This window comes from Monodelphis domestica, chromosome 4, assembly GCF_027887165.1.
Source record: "Monodelphis domestica isolate mMonDom1 chromosome 4, mMonDom1.pri, whole genome shotgun sequence".
Taxonomy (NCBI): domain Eukaryota; kingdom Metazoa; phylum Chordata; class Mammalia; order Didelphimorphia; family Didelphidae; genus Monodelphis; species Monodelphis domestica.
In genome coordinates this window covers 345,194,041-345,216,373 of record NC_077230.1, presented here as the reverse complement: position 1 = coordinate 345,216,373, position 22,333 = coordinate 345,194,041, and the positions used below count along the sequence as shown (strand labels likewise).

Sequence of the window (22,333 nt, the reverse complement as noted above, 5' to 3'; positions counted from 1 at the left end):
TTCGCTCTGCATCACTTCCTAGAGGTTGTTCCAGTCCCCATGGAATTCCTCCACTTTATTATTCATAATTGGGAATATTTCCCTGGCGACCACTTTATATTTGATTTAAAACAAGACACTGTAGTGAAAACATATTTTCTGCAGTCACAATTTACTCACCCACTCATATCTATCACAATTTATATCTTCAACTATTTTAAACTCACTACAATTTATGACCTCAACCATTTTAACTCTTACAGTTTATGGCATCCACTCTTTTAAATGCCACACTACCTGGTGATAGTGAGTAACCCTTGTGATGACTTGCTGGAGTCTTTTTGCTAGTATTCTATTTAAGATTTTTGCATTTATATTCATTAAGGAGATTGGTCTATAGTTTTTTTTTTTCTGTTTTTGACCTGCTTGGCTTTGGGATCAGTACCATGTTTGTGTCATAAAATTTGGTAGAACTCCTTCTTGGCTTATTCGGTCAAATAGTTTGTATAATATTGGAATTAGTTGTTCTTTGAATGTTTGATAGAATTCATTTGTGAATCCATCTGGATCTGGGGATTTTTTCTTAGGGAGTTCTTTGATGGCTTGTTCAATTTCTTTTTCTGATATGTGGTTGTTTAGGTAATTTATTTCTTCCTCTGTTAGTCTAGGCAATTTATATTTTTGTAAGTATTCATCCATTTTACCTAGATTGCCATATTTGTTGCCATATAATTGGGCATAGTAGTTTTTAATGATTGCCTTAATTTCCTCTTCATTAGAGGTGAGGTCTCCCTTTTCATCTTGGATACTGTCAATTTGTTGTTTTTTCTTTCCTTTTTTTAATTAGACTAGTACTCTGTCTATTTGATTTGATTTTTCAAAGTACCAGCTTCTAGTCTTATTTATTAAATCAAAAGTTCTTTGACTTTCAATTTTATTAATTTCTCCTTTGATTGTTAGGATCTCTAATTTAGTCTTCATCTGAGGATTTTAAACTTGTTCACTTTCTAGTTTTTTAATTTGCATGCCCAATTCATTGACCCTTCTTAATTTGTTAATATATGAACTCAAGGATATAAATTTCCCCGAGTACTGCTTTGACTGCATCCCATAGGTTTTGAAAGGATGTCTCATCACTGTCATTTTCTTCAATGAAGTTATTGTTTCTACGATTTGTTCTTTAACTAACTGGTTTTGGAGAATCGTATTGTTTAATTTCCAATTTATTTTGGATTTACCTCTCCATGTACCCTTACTAATTATTATTTTCATTGCATTGTGATCTGAGAAGGTTGCATTTATTATTTCTGCTCTTTTGCACGTGTTTTCAATGTTTTTATGCCCTAATACATGGTCAATTTTTGTGAATGTACCATGTGCTGCTGATAAGAAGGTATATTCCTTTTTATCCTTATTTATTTTTCTCCACATGTCTATTAACTCTATTTTTTCTAAGATTTCATTAACTTCTCTTACCTCTTTCTTATTTATTTTTTTGTTTGATTTATCAAGTTATGATAGAGGAAGGTTCAGGTCTCCCACTAGTATAGTTTTTCTATCTATTTCATCCTTGAGCTCATCTAGTTTCTCCTTTAGAAAGTTGGATGCTATACCATTTGGTGCACACATGTTGAGAATAGATATTTCCTCTTTGTCTATACTGGCTTTTATCAGTATGTAATTACCTTCCCTATCTCTTTTAACTAGATCCATTTTTACTTTGGCTTTGTCAGATATCATGATTGCGACTCCTGCCTTCTTTTTATCAGTTGATGCCCAATGGATTTGGCTCCATCCTCTTACTTTCACCTTATGCGTATTTACCTTCCTCATGTGTGTTTCTTGTAAACAGCATATGGTAGGGTTTTGGATTCTAATCCACTCTGCTATTCACTTGCATTTTATGGGTGAGTTCATATTCACATTCAGAGTTATGATTACTAGCTGTGTATTTCCCAGCATTTTGATTTCTTCTCCTAGTCCTGCCTTTTCTTCTTTCACTATTTCCTTCTACACCAATGTTTGTTTTTAATCAGTCCCCCTCATTCCCACCCTTATTTTACTTCCCTTTCTACCCCCTTCCCTTCTTATTCCCCCCTTATTTTCCCTGTAGTCTTTCTAAAATTTCCCCCCCCCACCCTTTCCCTCTCTTGTACTGCTTCCCTCCCCACCAGTTCATTTGTTAGCCTTCTACTCCCCTATAGGGCGCAAATCTATTCTCTGCCCCAATGGATTGGATTGTTCTTCCCTCTCTGGGTCAATTTCAAAGCACGTAAGAGTTGAGTATTTCCTATCTCCCACCTCTCTACCCTTCCAGTGTATTGATGTTCTCCCCCCTCCTGCCATGAGCTTCTTTGTGACATATAAATTTACCCCCATTTGTTTCTTTTCTCATTTCTTTTAGTGTTAACCTCTTTTTAAGCTCTAGTTATATATATATATATATATATATATATATATATATATACATATACACACAAATGTATATGTATTTATGCATGTGTACATCTATATACCTATTTATGCCTTGTCCTTTCATCCTATACAGTTTGTCACTGTTCCCTCTAAGTGTAATACTTCTAGCTGCCAAGGTGATAGCAACAGTTTTTAAGAATTACCAATGATCAATCTTTTCTTACAGGGATACATATCATTTTAACTTATTGGGTCTTAAAATTTTTTTTCTTGTTGTTTTGTTTTTCTTTTTCTCCTCTTTTTAAATTACCTTTTGATGATTCTCTTGAGTTCTGTGCTTGGACATCAAATTTTCTGTTCAGGTCTGGTCTTTTCTTTACAAATGCTTGGAATTCTTCTATTTTGTTGAATGACCATACTTTCCCCTGTAAGAATATAGTCAGTTTTACTGGGTAGTTGATTCTTGGTTGTAGACCTAGTTTTCTTGCTTTCCAGAATATCATATTCCATGCCTTTTGGTCCTTCAGTGTGTATGCAGCCAGATCCTATGTTACCCTCATGGTGGTTCCATGGTATCTGAATGACTTCTTCTTGGCAGCTTGTAATATCTTTTCTTTGGTCTGATAGTTCTTGAATTTGGCTATAACATTCCTGGGTGTTGTCAGTTGGGGATTAAGTACAGGAGGTGATCTGTGGATTCTTTCAATCTCCACTTTTCCCTCATTCTAGGATAATGGGGCAGTTTTCTTGAACAATTTCCTGTAGTATTATGTCCAGGCTTTTTCTTTTGTCATGGTCTTCTGGTAGACCAATGATTCTTAAATTGTCTCTCCTCAAATGATTTTCTAAATCCTCAGTTTTGTGAATGAGATGCTTCATATTTTCCTCAATTCTTTCATTCTTTTGGTTTTGTTTTATAGTGTCCTGCTGCCTTGTGAAATCACTTAATTCTAGTTGTTATATTCTGGTTCTTAAAGACTGGATTTCATTCCTGGGTTTTGTTCATCCTTTTCCTTCTGGTCTGATTTTATTTGAAGGTCACCTTTCATCTCCTTTGCCTCATTTTCCAGCTGATTGATTTTGGCTTTCAAGACACTGTTTTCTGTTTCCAGATGACTTATCTTGCTGTTAAAGTTGTCTTCATCCTCTCTTAATTGTGTTTTGAATTGCATTTTGAGTTCTTCCACAGCCTGTATCCAATTCGCTGGGATTTCTGATTTATTGTTTGCTGTTGCCTCACCTCTGTTCCATTCTCTGTATAGAAGCTATCTATTGTAATTTCTTTCTTCTTTTCTGTTGTTTGCTCATATTCACCCCTTCTTTGCTCCCCATATTTGTCTGTGCTCTTGTTCCTATCATTTTTTTTTATTTGGGGGGCTTCTGTCAGTCTCCCCTCTTGAAGCTTTGACAGAAGATCTCTTGGTGCAGTCTCTGTGGGAGGGTTGTTGGGGATTTGAGCTTCCTTGTCCTCTGGAGGCTTTTGATTGCATTAAAGTCCAGAAGTCAATGAGAAGGGATTTGGAGCCTGGCCTTCCCTGAGTTCTGAAGACTTTTGATGGGATTAAGTTCAGCTTGGGTCTGCTCTGAGTCCAAAACCTCCTGGAAGACTGGAGCAAATATGGAAGATCTCCACAGCTCTGGCCAGGCTGCCAGGTCTATGCTCCCTCTCTACCCCTTTCCCAGCCTCTGTATTCAACCCTCTGAACTTGGCACAGACCTGCCCGCAAGGTATACCCTCCAAACCAGAACCTTTGCCTGCCCAGAAGTTCCTGCTGCCGCTGGAATCTCAGCGCTCTGGGTGGGTAGGGGGAGGGGTCCTAGGACCTTCCTTCTGCCTTCCCCTTAAACCCCAATGTTCTCTGATTCTGGCTTTCTGGGGGCGTACCTTTTGAATTGAGTCCAGCAGGAGGGTTCCTTGGCTCTCTCTTATTGTTAGGTTTGCTTTTCAGTCCCTTAGGAGCATTTAGTTTGTGATCAGTAAGGAAGGGTATTCAGAGGTCTGAACTTCTGCTCCTTCTAGGCTGCCATCTTCCATATGGGTCTTTTTAAAATATATTTTTTTATTTTTTTGGGGTATAATGGACCTACTAGTGGAATCCAGAACAGAAGGACTTATCCATAGCTCCACCAACATACGTTAATGTCTTTTTTTCAAAAGATCGAGTTCATATCTTTTGAACATTTATAACTCATCACTTAGGATTGTTTCCTCATGCATCTTAGAAATTAGAGCTTTATCATATATCCTCCCCTTCCTCCAAATTTACTGTTTCTCTTCTAATTTTGTCTATCAAAACTATAAAATTTTATGTTATCAAAATTGTCTTTTGTTTCTTCACAAAATTGTGAAGAGCTAGTAGGAAAGATGGTGGCTATGAATGGGTTTCTGGACCATAATGAGCTCTTGTACAGGTGTGGGGTTCACCTAACAAGGGCTAGTAAAATTATGTTTATATTATCAAAATTGCCTTTTGTTTTGTTTATATTACCAAAATTCTTTTTATCCCATTTGATCATGAACTCTTTCCCTATCCAATTGTCCAATAAGACATTTCTTTCTTGTTTCTTTGAATCAATGATGATATAACTTTTTATATCTAAATCACACATCCATTTGGAATAAATTTTGGTATATATATTGTATTAGTCTACACCTGACTTCTGCCAGAGTACTTTTCAATTTTCTTAGCAATTTTTTCTCAATAGTGAATAGCTGGAGTTTGGGGATTTATCAAGTACCAGGCTTGTAATTTCATTTGCTTCTGTATGGTACATACCTATTCTGTTCCACTGATCAACCCAAATGGGGTCATGACTGAAAATATCTGAACCACAAAAATGCTAATGATTCTCAAATCTACCTATCCAGACATAACTCTCTATTGATCTCTAATCTCTAGTTTCCAATTTCCTTTTAGACATCATACTAGATGTCCAGAAGACAGCTTAAAATCAAAATGTCCAAAACAGAATTACCTTTCCCTCTAACCCTAACCCTGTTCCAAATTTCTCTATTATTGTGAAGGGTAATACTGCTGGCCCAGTCCTTCAGACTTCAAACCCACGTCTCATCCTCAACCCCTCAGTATCTTTCATTCCCCCCACAATATCCAACTTGTTGCTAAAGCCTATCAATTTCCTCTTTGGAACATCTCTTGGATAAAACCCCCTTTCTCCTTTGATACTACTACCACTCTGGTACAGATCTTTATCACCTCATGCCTAGAGTATTATACAAGCCTGCTAGAGGAGAGAAGAGGTCTGTCTGCCTCAAGTCTCTTCCTACTCCAGGATATTCTCAATGTAGTTGACAAAATTATTTTCTTAAAGCTCAGATCTAACCAAGTCACCCCTTTATTCAAGAGACTCCTGAAGCTCCCTGTCACCTCTAGGATCATATACAAGATTGTCCATTTGGCATTCAATCCCTTCATAATCTTGTCCCCGGTCTCCCCACCTTTCAGTCTCTTTACACCATAACTCTACCCCCCCCCTGCATTCCCCAATATACTCTGATCTAGTGGCAATGGGCTCCTTGCCATTCTTTGAAGAAAACATTCCATCTCTAGGTTCTGAGCATTTCCCCTGGCTATCCCCCATGCCTGGAATTCTGTCCCCCTTTCATCTCTGCTGCTTGGCTTCTCTGGCTTCCTTCTAGTCTCAGATAAAATCCCACTTTTCTACAGTGAGCTTTTCCCCAAGGCCTTCTCTCCAGTAATTCCTATTTATGCTGTACATAGTTTGTTTATACATATTTGTTTGCTTTTTGCATCCCCCTACAGCCTAGGAGTTCCTTGAGGCTTTTTGCCTCTTTTTGTATCCTCAGAGCTTAGCACACTGCTCAGCACACAATAGGTTTTTTAATATATGTGTTTATTGATTAACAAGTAAAATTTTCTGCTGAGCTTAATTTATTTAATAAAATTTTATACATTATATGTTATATATTATTATATATAACCATTATATATAATAATATATAAATATAAATTAAAAAATAAAAGCAAACAAGACCTAGGGATACAAGACACAAGAACAGAGTAACCCAAGCACACAAGATTAAATTCAACAATTTAATGAACTCCACTTACCTCATTTCACCTTACTGCTGCTTTCCAGATTTTTTCTCTACTTCCCTGGTCTCTAGGCTCTCAAATATGGTTATGTGTATATACATTTTATCCAGTCATTAGACTATAATCTTCATGAAAGCAGGTATCATTTTTAACCTAACCATTATACCTCCCCAGCCTTAACATACAATAGGCTAGCTTGTTTTAATGAATGCTGAAAGCTGGCACTAGGTGAGAAAGTAAATTGGAAAATAAATTGTGTCTGGGTGTGGACCATGTTGAAGGTGGGTTAGAAAACATATTGAAAGGAGATGTACATAGCTTTACTCTATGGGGCTGGGGAATCCTGTTGAAGCTAGGTCTTACCCTCTGAGGGTAAGTCTGTAAAGCAAGTTGAAAGGAGATCTCTAGGTTCTACGAGGACTCCTGTTGAAGCTAGGTCAGAAAGAGACACTTACGGCTCTGTGACAGCCATGTTGGGAGGAAGTGAGGTAAGCCCATTGCCTGTTAGAAGCAACATCTTAAGGCGAGGCAGAATTCCCAACTCACGAATGGCCTCTTGAGACAAGTTATTGAATGAAAGATCCAGGCGCTAAAGATCCAAAAAGAGAGGGGAAAAAAGCATCCAAAAGTTATAGTATATTGTGTACTGTAATGAAACTTACCCCTGCGAAGAAATCCTGCTACATCTTAAAACTGTATGTTATCTATCTCCTCCTTCCTGTCTTTTAAAGTCCAAAACAGGAGCTACTTCTCCAGGAAACCTGCCCCAGGCCCCCAGCTAAAAGAGATATTCCCTTCCTTGAATCTTGAATCTTGCAAAAAACAAGCCCAGAGGCCACAATAACCCTTTTCAAGCCCAGCACTCCCATCCTGGTAGGTGTCTCATTTGGTCACTGTGTCTAGGTTCGGCTTCCCCACATGATTTCCTTCACTTTCCAGACTTTTCACTAGCTGCTGAACCATCGTGTATATCCTCAAACACTTTTCCTACCCCTTCCAGTTTCCTACCCCATCATCAAACTATGTTGCTATTCCTAGAAAGGGGATGTCACTCTACTTCCCTGTGGCTCCATTCTTCATCTCTGTAATTTTCCAAACCAAACTATCAATCCCTGGCCACTACTCCACCACATGGGCTGCACTGTATACAGCCTTTTCAGCCTCTCTCATTCATTTTTCACTTGCCCTAACCATCTTAGTTGCCCTTATTCTTCTCGATACATTATTTCTTTTGGTGACTTCATCAGCTCCTATGGGTTTAATGATCATTTCTCTCTGAATGACTCCCAGACCAATATATCTAGCCCCCACTTTCAATACTTAAGCTTCGATCCTGCACCACAAACTGTCTCTTGGACATTTCAAATGGGATATATTAGAAACATCTCAAATTCGTCCAAATTCCTTATCTTTCCCCCTAATCTCAACCCTCTTTCAAACTTCTTTGTTTCTTTTGAAGAGATCACCATTTCCCCAGATTTACTCAGTTGCAGAATCTTGCTTTCTAAGTCCACCTCTTACATTTGAGCCCTTCTCTTTTCCCCCCAAATAGCTACAATGTCATTGGCTCTTTAACATGTTGTCATTGTTACAACAGTTTTCTAATTGGTTTCCTGACTCAAGTCTCTTCTTACTTCAATCTATTCCCTAAGTAGTTACCAAACTGATTTTCTCTTAGGCTTTCCTATAGTCTGAGTTGTTTCGTCATTTCAGTCATGTCTGGTTCTTCTGGACTCCATTTGGGGTTTTCTTTGCAAAGATATTGGAGTGGTTTGCCACTTCCTTCTCTAGCTCATTTTACAGTGTAGGAACTGAGGCAAACAGGGTAAAGTGACTTACCCAGGTTCACATAGCTAATAGGAGTTTGATGCCAGATTTGAATTCAGGTCTTCCTGACTTCTGGCCTGACACTTTTATCCACTGTGCCACCTAGCTGCCCTCCTATGATCTGTACAATCAAATATAAATTCCTTTGTTTTTAGTTTTTAAACTCATATGCAACTGTATCCTATTCTGTCTTTCTAATAATATTATTATATCTTTTTTAAGCCCTTACCGTAGGTCTTAGAATTGATACTAAGTATTGGTTCAAAGGCAGAAGAGAAGGTAAGGGCTAAGCAATTGGGGTTAAGTAATAACTTGTCTAGGATCACATAGCAGGGAAGTATCTAAAGCTAGATTTGAACCCAGAATCTTTCAGTCTCTAGCCCTGGCTCCCTATCCACTGAGCTACCTAGCTGCCCCTTCAGTCATTATGACATGTGATTCCTCCTTCTTATATAATTTATAATCTAGCCCAACTTACTTATTTCACCTTTTCTTGCCATTGCCTTTTTTCTACCTTTGCACTCATCACTTCCCATCCCTGTATGTAACCTTCTTTCATCTCCACCTCAATGAGTCTGTCTTTTCCTTCAAAATGCAGCTCAAATACCACCTTCTGCATGAAGTCTTTTCTGATTCCACCCTACTATCCCACTAGTGTTCTCCCTCCCAAACTTGTAGATTCTCCTTAAATTTATTCTGATATATTTATATGCATCCTCATTTCTTTAGTTAGAATATAAGCTTGAGAATAGGTTCATTATATTTGTGTCCCAACTCTTAGCACTGTACCTGGCACATAATAGGTATTTAATAAATATTTGTTGAATGATTGATCCCTTGTTCAGCAGATAGTGTCTAATAAAATGCTTTTTTATTCATTCATTCAGAGTATTTTGTTTGAACTTCTCCATTGTACAACTCACATGATAATTTATGTGGAATTATCTGGGTTCATATCTTTTCTTCTGACTAGATTGAAAGATCTCTGAGGCCAGGTTTTATATATAATTTAAGAGTCCACATTCAGTTTTTTGAATGACTACACAGTAGTTTGGCCCATATAACCCTGTAAGGCATCAGTCAGGCTTCTGAAAGTGAGTGATGCCAGAGGAAGCTAGATGGCTCAGTGGATAAGGAGCCAGGCCTAGAGATGGGAGGTTCTAGGTTCAAATGTGACCTCAGATACTTCCTGACTGTGTGACTTGGGCAAGTCATTCAACTCCAATTGCCTAATCCTTACTGTTCTTCTGCTTTGGAATCAATACTTAGTATGGATTCTCATTTGGAAGGTAAGAATTAAAAAAGGAACAAAAGTAAATAATGCCTTTGACTAGAGCATCCTCTCCCCTCTTCTTTGCTTACTAAATTCCTAGCCAACTCACAAGCCAGCTCCTTCAGAAAACCTCCCCTTATCTTCTGTAAGGTTTTTTGCTCCTTTCTAATGCAAGCATCATTTAGTATTGTGTGAGAGACAGTGTTGTATGGTGGATAGAACCTTGAACATGGAGTCAGGGGACTTGGGCCCAATTCTAGTCTTATTAGTTATATGATCTCAGGGAAGGTTATTTCATCTCTCCGTTTCCTCATCTGTGAAACAGAAACACTATTCTTTTGCCTCATAGGATCTTTAAGAGGAGAGCACTTTGTAGATCTTAAAGTGCTGTAAAAATGGAAAGTATTCTTACAGTGACAATGCTCAAGATGTATTTATGTCTTATTTCTCTTCATAGGTTCTACAAAAGACTGGGTCTAGACTAGATATTTTCTAAATTCTGTATCTCCCCCAGCAAGGAACAAAGGGCTCTGAAAATAGTTGGCATTTAGTAAATGTTGAATAAATGAATAAAGTCAGTGATCCTTTGGTTAGATGTTAGATTACTTTCTATAAATGCCAAATAAAATAGATATCAAGGAAGATGTCTTGTAAGTGTGGGATATGAAATGGTGGGAATTCTGACTCCTTAGAAAGGGTTTAAGAATAGGGCAATTCATTTTCCATTGTGGTTAAAGCATCTTCATTCAAATCTCTTTAGTTTGGCATAGTAAAAGTTATGCCTATGAACTGTCATCTCTGAATGGGCTTGTTAATTTGGAAAGTCTTTTGTATACAGATTCAGCAGTGGACTGAGTGTCCATCATCCCTGGGCCTGCCCAGTGTCATATGGGAATGGCCATCTCCAGAGAGTTGGCCAACAGGAGATGCATTTTTTTGTGGCTACAGCAACTCATAAGGGGGGGAGGTATAGGAATGGGATGTGGTATCATAGATTTACATCTAAAAAGGAACTAAAGAGGCAATAAGACCAGCTCTTTCATTTTATAGATGAAGAAACAAAGGCTAGGGCAGCTAGGTGGTTCAGTGGTTATATCATTAGGCTTGGAATCAGGAAGACTCATCTTCCTGAGTTCAAATCTGACTTCAGACACTTACTAGCTATGTTACCCTGGGGAAGTCATTTAACCTTGTTTGTCTCAGTTTCCTCATCTGCGAAATTACCTGAAGAAGGAAATGGCAATCCCCTCCAGTATCTTTGCCAAGAAAATCCCAAATGGGCTCATGGAGAGTCATATGTGACTGAAAATGAGTGAATACAAGGCTTAGAGAGGGATTTGCCTATTCTAGTTTTGAAGGTATATGTGTAAAGCAAAGCAGAAGCACAATTTACCTAAAGGCAGAGGTTATGGATGGAATACAATAGAAGGTCTAAAATCCAGGTCCCTAATTCTCAAATAAAGTCCAGTACTATCAGTTCAATTTAACAAATATATATTGAGCATCAACTACTGACAAAGCCTTGTACAGTCCCTAGAAGAAATATAAAGAATAAGAGCATTCCTGTCATCATAAATCTTATAATCTAGTAAGGAGGATGAAATACTTATGCAAATAACTAAAGCACAGTAAGTCTATTAGGTGAATATAAAGAACTATGAAGGTGCAGAGTGGGAGATATCATGTTTGATTTCTCCTGACTTCTGACCTCACCAAGAGCTCCTAGAAAGAGCTAGATTCCAGAGCTCTACCTTGCAGGATAGACTTATTCCTGGAGCCAGAGACTGGGCAGTCCATACAGGTGAGTAGGGACTGGGGTAGAGGTGGGTGGTAGAGAGGACATCCCATGCCATAGGGATTTTGTAAGCAGGAAGAGGTAGAGCAAGTTCATGACATAGTATTAGATTACTAATAGATTGCATTAGGGGAACTATATGAGGCAGGATATTTTAACATCCAGGCTTAGAGGTATGACTTAGTATTAATTTCAAAGTCAAGTATAATATGAACTAGAAAATGATTAGTGCTCAAGAGAGGTCAGAAAGAGTGATATTCGAGATTCAAAGAATGGATCACCTGTAGTTGGGGAAGAAGGGGTGGGTTGGAATGGGGTTGTATGTCTAGCAGAGAACAGAGGAGAAGGTGATGTCACAGCTGTGCACTGAAGGTGAAGCTGGAGTAAGAAAGTAGTGGGGATGGGAGGTGTGAATTTTATATTTACTCCACCCTGCTTAGTCTTTAGAATTCTAGCAACCAGGAATGTATTTCTCCACCCACAGATCCCACCCACACACACTTAAGGATTAAGTGTTGGGGAGGAAGGTCTATGACCCTGGTGTGCTAGCAAGTGACAAATCAGAAACAACTGACTGACCCCTTGGGCTGTCCTAAGCTAAGTTTAAGCCACCATTGGTACATGTGAGACACAGGAAGTGATGTAAAGAACTGTCTTTATATTTCATATCACTTCCTGTGAGAGGGGCTTTTAGGGTGGAACTTGACCTGCTGGGGCATGGGACCTTAGACTGCTTCCCTGAAACAACCACATGGTGAGTGATTAAGCTGACCCCCCCTTTCCCTTGACCTTTCTTGAGGCACCAGCCTCCAAGGAGGCTCCTCATCTTGGAGGAGGATTCATGGCTGGAAGCAAAGTTAGATCTAATCTTCTGGGAAGATCCTTTGGCTGAGGCCTCTGAATTCCCCCTGGCTCAGACCAGACTGGAGAACATCTACCCTTTTCCCACTCTCTTCCTCATTATTAATTTCTTCCTTCTATTGTAAACAAACCACCATAAAATTCTATTCTGACTTGAGTATTTCTTTGGGATTTAGAATTTAAATCCCTGGCAACCACTAAAAAATATATTCAGTCTCAACCCTAAAAATATACCCTTAACAGTCACCACTGATGACTCTTTTAATAGAACTTTCTTAGATATGCTGGGCTCCAGTGCAGTGAATTCTGTTCACAGAAGTCAATTGGATCTGTTCCATGGGTGCATTCAGAGAGGACCAGATCATGAAGCAGGGCATTTTTATGAGCTGTATTCCTAGAAATCCCACCTTTGACCTCTTATCATCAAAGCCTTCTCTATCACTCAAGAAAGAGGAAATCTCATCTTATCAGGCCCACCTTAACCTCTTTTTCATTTAAAAAGCTATTTTTATAAAGTGCATTATAGATCCTTTCTCCATTCACTCCTAGGATACAGACTCTAAGAAGGAGAGGAGGCCTTAAATGCTATCCCATCTAATACATCCTACACTGCTCCATTTTCCAAGCCAAGTTGGGAGGATGAGGTTAAACATGTCTCCTGAGAAACAGGAGGAAGTGGTGGGGAAAACATTGAAGTAAGAATCCAGAGTTTTGGAGTTTGAGTTCTGGCTTGGCCACTAGCTGTGAGATCCTGGGTGAGTCCCTTCCTTCTCTGGGCCCCAGTTTTCTCCTTTATACAAAAAGGAGGTAACATTTAATACTTCCAAAATCACTTCCAACTCTGACAATCCATGAATGTAGGAAGGGAAAGACTTCTCTGATGTCGTGCAGGAACCAGTTAGTGGCCAAGAGGTGGCTAGCACTCAGAAATAATGAATTCCATGAATCTCAGGATTCTTCCTGAGTCTATCATCATGATAGTCTCTGTTCAGAGCATTTTCCAGTTCACAACTGCCTGCTATCTTTCCTTAGAAAGCGCATATAAGTCATTAGGAGATCAAAACAAATGAACAATTGGCTAAGAGGAGGATACTTCTTGTTAATTTACCTTGGGAACCTTGGCCTTCTCTCAAATTAAATGGGACTTCAGACTTCATCTTTTGTGTAGAGAATAATTGAATGGGACTACTGAGGCTTATTCCTAAAAGGTTAATACACAATAGTTACTTGCTTAACTTTTTATCACTTGTTTATATGACCTTGGGTGGGTCCCCTGACCACCCTGAGCCTCAGTTTGCTCATCTGGAAAATGGAAATTGTCATAATGCTTATCTGCTTACTTTACAAGGCCCTTCTGAGGAAAATATTGAGAAATGGAAGCTGTCATTTTAACTCTCTACTCCCTGAGTCTTTTGAGAATGTCTGCCAGGACTGAATGTGGTCAGTAGCTTCCAAGGCTGAATGTTGGGAGGAATTCTCTATTAGCCCTCCCCCTTCCCATCTCATTTCTCCTTTAATTTATTCAACTTAACCCAATAAATATTGATTAAATACCCGCTAGTGTGCTAAGCTGAGGGTTCACAAATTTAAATTACTTAATATATGTCTTCAAGGAAATTACAATTTATCAAGAGGAAAAACATGTATGCAAGAGAGAATGTGATGGAGGCAGAGGAGATCACCACACAAAGTCAGGAGAAATATGAGGAGGCACAGATCACTTTCAACTGATGAAAGAGTGAGAAGGAGAAGATAGGGAGGGATTAGCCCATCATCCCATTAATTGCAAAGTTCCATGCAAAAAGGTTAGGGGATATGGGCTGTACAGCAATTACTTACTTATACATGGTAAAAACTCACTTATATAGAGGCAGCTAGATGGGGTAGTGCATAGAGCATTAGACTTAGGATCAGGCAGACCTGAGTTCAAATCTCACCTTACGACACTAATTGTGTAACCCTGGACAAGTCACTTCACTTCTGTTTGCCTCATTTTCCTCAACTGTAAAGTAGAGACAGTAAAAGCAGGGTTGTTGTGAGGATCAGATGAGATAATATTTGTAAAGTGTTCAGCTCAGTAGTTAATAAATATTCCTTCCTTCCTTCCTCCCTCCCTCCCTCCCTCCCTATCCTGGCTCTGTTTGTTATTACCTATGTGACATTAGACAAGTGACTTAACTGTTCTAGATCTAAGTTTTCTTATCTGTAGAATGAGGAGGTTGGACTGGGGGATCTCAAGGACCATTTTAGTGCTAACTCTTGTGATCCTATAATTGGGCAGTCTCACCAATCTTACTATTTGTCCTTCATTTTCCTCCTTCCTTCCTTCCTTTTTATTTTTTGTTTGCCCTTCATTTTGAAAGAGGATCAATGACATCACAAGGTCTTGCCTTGTGAATTTGATCAATCTGGAACACTGCTGAAGAAGGCAGTATGGCAGGGGAGGAAGTGGTCCTGGCTTGCAATCTAGTGGAATCTTCTACTTGGGGTCAAGGAACACAGTTCCAGTTCTGTCACAGATTTGTTGTGTACCCTTGGTCAAGTGGCTTGGCTACTTTGTGCTTCCATTTGCCTTTAAAAAAAAAAAAACCTCTTACTTTCCTTTATCTTCCATCTTAGAATCAATACCGTGTATTGGTTCCAAGGCAGAAGAGCAGTAAGGGCTAGGCAATGGGGGTTAAGTGACTTGCCCAGGGTCACACAGCTGGGAAGTATCTGAGGCCAGATTTGAAACCAGAACCTCCCATCTCTAGGCTTGGCTTTCAAACCACTGAGTCACCTATCTGCCACCTCCATTTGCTTTTGTGTAGAAAATGAGTATGATAGACAAAATTATCTATAAAATCCCTTTCAGCTCAAAGCACCACAGAGAGATGAGGCAAACAGAGCACTTTGTAAATTAATAAGACTCTACATAAATAATAATGGGTGCTCACATTTATATAGGGCTTTACTGTTTATAAAGCATTTTCTAACAAGGTAAATAGTGCAAGTACTATTATTCCTACTTTACAGGAAATGAAACTAAGGCTCAGAATCCAAGTGACTTACCCAAGGTCAGACAGGAAATATGTAAGTTATTGTTATTATTTTGAGAAACTAGAAGGAAACAAAGGAAACTGAATTAAATAAATACATACATTAAATACATTGAATGAATTAAGGCTCATGGACTTGATCATGGCTTTCACTCAAAGCCCATTTATTTTTATTTCACACCCAATACTATTAACTTGGTCATCTGAATTCCTATCTTACAGTGGAAAATATGTGAGGAATTAGTAGGAAGAAGGTTGCTCCAAAAAGGAGGAATATTCAGCCAACTTTTGGCTAACGAATGAGACAGAAACATGACAGACAGGAAGCAATTCAATAACAATAGTTTTTGTTACTATAGCACTTTAAGGTTTGAAAAGGGCCTTCCTTGCAACAACTCTTGAGGTAGGTTGACTTATCATGATGATCTCCATTTTATAGGTGAGGAAACTGAGGCTCAGACAGTGACTGACCCAAGGTTCAGTAGCTAGTAAGTGGTAGAGTTATTATTGTGCCCCCTGTCATCTAAGTATTCCTGTATCCCAGAAGCCTGGGGCCATTTATTGTGTATGTGGAGAAATATCTCTTCCCTCACCTCTCACATGCGGAACACATCACTACTCTAAATAAATAATGGAGGCTTACAATCATTGCAAAAGCTGCTGTGAAAGGAGACCAGACTCCCAGGAGTCTTGGTGGTGATGAAACTTCCACCTTAAATTACAAATAGCTTGCCTTGGGGCAGAGCCACCTGAAAGTTGCATGAACTCTTGCCAATATTGGCCCAAGAAGAAAATTCCTTAGTCCCAGTTCCAGGCCCTGGGAATCAGTGGTGTGACCTTTCAGTCTAAGATTTAGAAGCCATGGAGAAGGGTGTTTACACTTACACTACACTTTACACACTTGAACTGTGACAGCTTCTTGGAAAGATGAAGAGAAACTCAGGGCAACATCAGCCTTGAGGTTGTTTCTAGCTTTCTTAAATCTGATAGTTCAGAGATTATTGTTTAGTCAAGTCCAACTCTTGGTGACCCCATTTGGGATTTTCTTGGCAAAGATACTGCAGTGGTTGGCTATTTCCTTGTCCAATTCATTTTACACATGAGGAAACTGAGATAAGCAGAGTTAAGTGACATATGTGAAATTGAAATTAACTCCACCTTATTTATTCTTTAGAATTTTAATCACCAGGAATGTATACACCCCCACTTAAGGATTAAGTTTGGGAGGGAAGGTCTATGACCCACGTGTATTAGCAAGTGACAAATCAGAAACAACTTTTAAGCCACCATTGGTACATGTAAGACACAGGAAGTGATGAAAAGAACTACCTTTAAATTTCACAGTCACTTGCTGTGGGGGTTCTTGGCCTTAGAACTTAACCATGGAGGAACTTGGGCTTGAGATCTCAGACTGCTTTCCTTTGGACTGTCACGTGGTGAGTGAAAAGATTGGCTCCCTTGCTTTGGCTTTTCTGGAGGCACCAGCTTCTGGAGAGGCCCATCATCTTGGGATTCCTTTTTCCTTGTCTTTCTGGGGACACCAGCCTCTGGAGAGGCCCCTCATCTTGGAGGTGGCATCGGTGGCTGGAAGCCTCATTAAATTTAATCCTCTGGGTCCCCCCTTTGCTGGGGCCTCTGAGTTCCTGCCTAGTTCAGACCAGGCCAGAACAGATCTCTCTTTCTCTCTCTCATTTCCTTAATTTCTTCTATTTGTAAATAAACTACCATAAAAGTCATTCTGACTTGAGTAATTCAGTTTGGGATTTAGTAATTAAATCCCTGGTGACCAACTCTCAAATATTCAGTCCAACCATAATTTTTACCCCTTACACATGCCCAGAGTCACACAGCCAGTGAGTGTCTTTAAAGCCAAATTTGAATTTAGGAAGATGAGTCTTCTTGACTTCAGGCTGGGCACTCTATCCACTATGCCACCTAGCTGTCCAGCTTGGTGACAGATCACTTTTGTAGGGAGAAGAGTTGCTCAGTAGCACCAGCCTCTTGAAGAAAATGTATTTGTAAATCCTATAAGTAGTTTTTCTGGTGTAAAATAAAGACTGTTCTATCCTTATATATGTATTATTCCTTGACATCTCATATGGGAGGAGCTGGGAGGTATAGTTGAACTCTACTCTGATTTCCTAAAGTAAATTCTGGGTAAGTAAAGTGATCTCAGAGGCATCCAGGTGGTACAGTGGCTAGAGTGCCAAGCTTGGAGTCAGGAAAACTCCTCTTCTGAGTTCAAATCTGGCCTCTAATGATTACTAGCTGTTGGACCCTAAACAAGTTACCAACCCTCTGCCTTAGTTTCTTCATCTATAAAATGAACTGGAGAAGGAAATAGGCAACTGCTTTAATATCTTTGCCAAGAAAACTCCAAATGAGGTCACAAAGGGTTATAGATTGAACAATAACAAACAGGTTTTTTAAATGATCCAAAGAGTAAAATGACAGCAAAGGAAAGTAATGTTGGAGGGGATGTGGCAAAGTAGGGACATTAATTCATTGCTGGTAGAGATGTGAATTGATCCAACCATTCTGTAGGGCAATTTGGAACTATGCCCAAAGGGTGCTAAAAGACTGTCTGCCCTTTGATCCAGCCATAGCATTGCTGGGTTTGTACCCCAAAGAGATAATAAGGAAATATACATATACAAGAATATTCATAGCTGCACTCTTTGTGGTGGCAAAAAATTGGAAAATGAGGGGATGCCCATCAATTGGGGACAATTTAGCTGAACAAATTGTGGTATCTGTTGGTGATGGAATACTATTGTGCTAAAAGAAATAATGAACTGGAGGAATTCCATGGGAACTGGAAAGACCTCCAGGAACTGATGCAGAGTGAAAGGAGCAGAACCAGGAGAACATTATATACAGAGGCTGATACACTGTGGTACAATTGAATGTAATAGACTTCTCTACTACTAGTAATGTAATTGATCCAGGACAATTCTGAGGGACATATGAGAAAGAACGTTATCCACATGTAGAGAAAGAAATGTGGGAGCAGAAATGCAGAAGAAAAACAATTGCTTGATCACATGAGTTGCTGGGAATATGATTGGGGATGAAGACTCTAAGGGATCACCCTAATGCAAATATTAATAATATAGAAATAGGTCTTGATCAATGGCACGTGTAAAACCCAGGGGAATTGCTTGTTGGCTATGGGAGGGGATGGGAGGAGGGGAAGGAAAGAACATGAATCTTGTAACAATAGAAAAATATTCTAAATTAATTAATTAAATAAAAAATTTCAAATCAATAAAATAAAATGAACCAAAGAGAGAATGATTGAGGTATTTATGAGGGTGAGTGAGGATGTGCCTCCAAGTTCAGAGCATGAGGTGCTAGGTCATATATTATATATCAAATACATTTTAGAGGGGTTCTGATAGAATTTGATGACAAGAATCAAAGTTTTTGTGCATAAATACATAAGCTTTCATTATTTAGAAGATATTTTTGTCATCATTATCAAAGTTCACAATTCAAATAGCATTTTGTGGCTACATAATTCACAGACATTCTTTCATAAATCCTCATACCCCAAATTGTAAGGTATAAAGTTTGACTACTATTACATCTATTTTGCAGGGGAGAAAACTGAGTCCCAGAGGAGAAAAATGATTGTCCAAAGGAACAAAGCCAATAAGATGAATTAAGACTCCTGGCTTCAAAAGTGTGACAGCATCCATAGTATAATTTAGCCTCAATTTTATTTCAAATTTATCTCTGAAAGGTTCTGAATTAGCAATAAAAAGACAACACTCAGCATAGTTTTAACACTTCCTGTGAGAAGGGAGCTCTATACCCACCATCAGAGGGATGACAAGATAGGCAACTTCTCTAAGGACACCATGTCTCTAGACTTACTTCCAAGAATCGAAATTCTCCCATCTTGATGGAGACACTTTTTATTCCGTTGAAACAAAGTTCCAATTCTTTTATAGCAGGAAATGTGTGAAATATCTCTAAATGGGGAAATGAGAAATAGAACATCTGCATCTTTCATCTCAGAGACACTTTGAGTTAAAAAAAAAAAAAGACATACATTGAATAGAAAAGCCAAGGGGAAAAAATCTACAATAGAAAATTCTGTTTTGTTGGTTTGCATTAGATGGCTATTGCCATTAACTTGTAAAGAACATTCTAATTCATTATGGATTTATTGAGGACTTACTGTGGGCAGAGATACTTAGTGCTAGGAATAAAAAGAAAAATAAGAGATGGCCCCTGGCTTCAAGGAATTTATACTCCAGTTTATAATCCAAACTATTCTTATTTTTTGTGATATAGGGTCAGAATCAAGAGAGTTTAGAAGCACAGGATACCAAAATAATAAAATCTTAGAATCAGAGACTATTATAGACTCAAACATATTTAGAATCATAAAGTCTCAAAACCCTTACTTTCTTTACTTACTTTTCTGATTGCCTAGCTCTTATCACTCTTCTGGCAGATGATAAGAGCTAGGCAATCAGAATTAAGTGTCTTGCCAGGGTCACACAGCTAAGAAGTGTCTGAAGCCAGATTTGAACCCTAGAACTCTGGTTCTAGGTTTGGCTCTCAATCCATGGAGACACCTAGCTGCCTCTGAATACTAAACTCTTAAGTTCAAACAAGCTCAGTCACTGATCTAATAATGCCCTTATCTAATGCGTTATCACTCCAAGGAGGTGACCTGCAAACTCAGGCAGTCCCCACCAGCTTGGAAAGGCTTTGAGGACAGGCCCAGTGGCACAATAAGTTAAAGAAACTTAATGCCAGGTTGGCCAGAAATGATGAATTTTTTCAGTCCTTAGCAATTCCACAAAACCATCTACTAAGTTGTACAAGGGGCAAAATTTGTGTCATTGAAGGGAATACCCAGATTCCAGTCACAGAACTCTGAAGTGTTGAAGTAGTAAGAATCTTTAAATTAGAAAGAAATCTTGGAATTGTTCATAGTTGATCTCATAGAATCATAGACAGAACACGATAAGATCACAGAATTTTAGAATCATAGAATCTTAAAATGACAGTATTAGAATCTCTGATTCTATACATTATAAAAACTTTGTAGAATATAAAATTCTATGCAAATATAAGCAATTATTCTTAGATGTTTTTGTATCTACTTTTAGCAAAAAGAGACAAGTGACAAGAAAAGAAGTTAATGTCAAAAGTTTAGTAGAAAGAGCAGAATAAAAAAAAGCACCTTCCCTAGTATGTCCTGCAGTATGGTAAACGGCCTTATAATGGCAGAATTGGAAGTGCCCTTAGAACACAAGCCACAGAATATTTGGGCTAGAAGGGTTCTTAGAGATCGTTTAATCTGACAGAGTGGGAAACCTAGGCCCAACCAGAAGACGTGATTAGCTCAAGGTCATGGAAGTCATAGGTAGGAGAGGTGCTTGAATGCACATCCTTCACCTCCTTTTCCAGTCCTTTTTCCTGTGCAAAAATGATGACCTTCCAAAATCTTTAATCGGCAGAAATGTAATTGTTTTCACTTTTAAGTCAGGTAAAGAGGGCTGAACATATTAAGGTTTTCAACAATAAGAAAGACTGCTCTCTGTTAGTTCTTCTACTTGTTTTTAAGAAGCTGATATTCTCCTTGAGAATACAACAATGAATGTGGATATACAAAGAAAAGACAAATTAATTTCAAGAGGGAGAGAGTATTAACAGCTAGGGAGATTAGGAAAGACCTAGTATAGGATGTAAGTACCTAGGTTGTGTCTTGAGGGGATTCAAGAAGCAGACATGATGAAGGAGAACATTCAAGTAATATTCAAATAACCAGAATGTGAGCTTTCGATTAATTGTGGTTTTATGAATTTTTTTTAATTTGCCTTAAGGCTGCTTCCTTTATACCTCAAGGGATTTTTTGTAAGGAAATTAATTTAAGAGGAGCTAGAATGTGTCACCCTTGCTCCAGACTGCCTGCTAGGAATACAGGAATTTATCTCATCATTGTAGGGTAAAAAAATAATCCTCACCTGAGAGAAAGGACACCTGGACTTTAGGCCTAGTTTTGTCAGTCTTAGTGAGTGACTTTGGTCAAGTCACTTCTTTATAGGCCTAAGTTTCCCTAACTGTAAAATTAGATGAATTGTTTACAAGCATGGTACTGGTTTTGTTTCTCAACCTGGTGGTATCTCCTCACCTGGGTCCCTGGTGCTTGCACTCCTGATGTTCATATTCACTGAGAGCCCACAGAGAGCCAAGAAGCCAACCCTCATGAAAGCCCTTGAGAATTAGGCAGGCCTGTTGAGAGATGTAGCCTCCTTTATGTGCCAGACCATAAATGAACCTTCTTTCACATCACAGGGATGAAGAAGGTTGGCTTTCAATGCTTTGATTCTTTATTGGTGGCCAAGCTTGCCATAATGGATGGCTATCTCCCTTGCCTTGAATGTTCTCCTTCATCACCTCTGCTTCTTGAATCCCCTCAAGACACAGCCTAGGTACTTACATCCTATACTAGGTTTTTCCTAATCTCCCTAGCTGTTAATACTCTCTCCCTCTTGAAATTAATTTGTCTTTTCTTTGTATATCCACATTCATTGTTGTATTCTCAAGGAGAATATCAGCTTCTTAAAAACAAGTAGGAGAAAAACTAACAGAGAGCAGTGTCAGGAAAACCTAAAGGAGAGAGAGCATACAAGAAGAAGAGTTAATCAACAAGGTAAAAAAGAATGAAGCTTGAGAAACGGCCACTGGATTTAGTGATGAAGAAATCAAAGGTAACTTTGGAGACAGCAACTTGAGTTGACTAATGAAGTCAGAATCCCTACTAGGGAGATTTGAGAAAAGAGTAAAAGGAGAGGAAGTGAAGGCAATGAGCATAGACAGATTTCTCAAAGAATTTAGCCATGAAAGGGTTAGAAAGCTATAGGATGATAGCCACTGGGGATGGCCAAATCAAGTGATAATTATCTGAGACATTGGATGTATTGCTTGGCAGCACTGGTATAATCTATATCAGACTATTTACTGAGTGGGGAGAAGGGAGAGGAGGAAGGGATGGAGAGGATATGAACTGAGAAATGCCACGTGACAATTGTCAAAAGTTGTTTCT

The 22,333-nt window shown here is 38.7% G+C and overlaps 1 protein-coding gene across 4 annotated transcripts in view; it reads right to left on the bottom strand.

Moving 5' to 3' along the window:
* The window catches only part of XRRA1 (X-ray radiation resistance associated 1), a 120,836-nt gene that overhangs the window by 24,163 nt on the left and 74,340 nt on the right, over positions 1 to 22,333 (bottom strand). For all 4 annotated transcript variants that reach the window (XM_001367086.5, XM_007490978.3, XM_056794975.1 and 1 more), the window contains 2 exons: positions 19,144 to 19,241; positions 6,926 to 7,059 (listed from right to left, as the gene is read on the bottom strand). In XM_001367086.5, the coding sequence (XP_001367123.3) occupies positions 6,926 to 7,059; positions 19,144 to 19,241 (232 nt within the window). The remainder of the gene's footprint in view (positions 1 to 6,925; positions 7,060 to 19,143; positions 19,242 to 22,333) is intronic.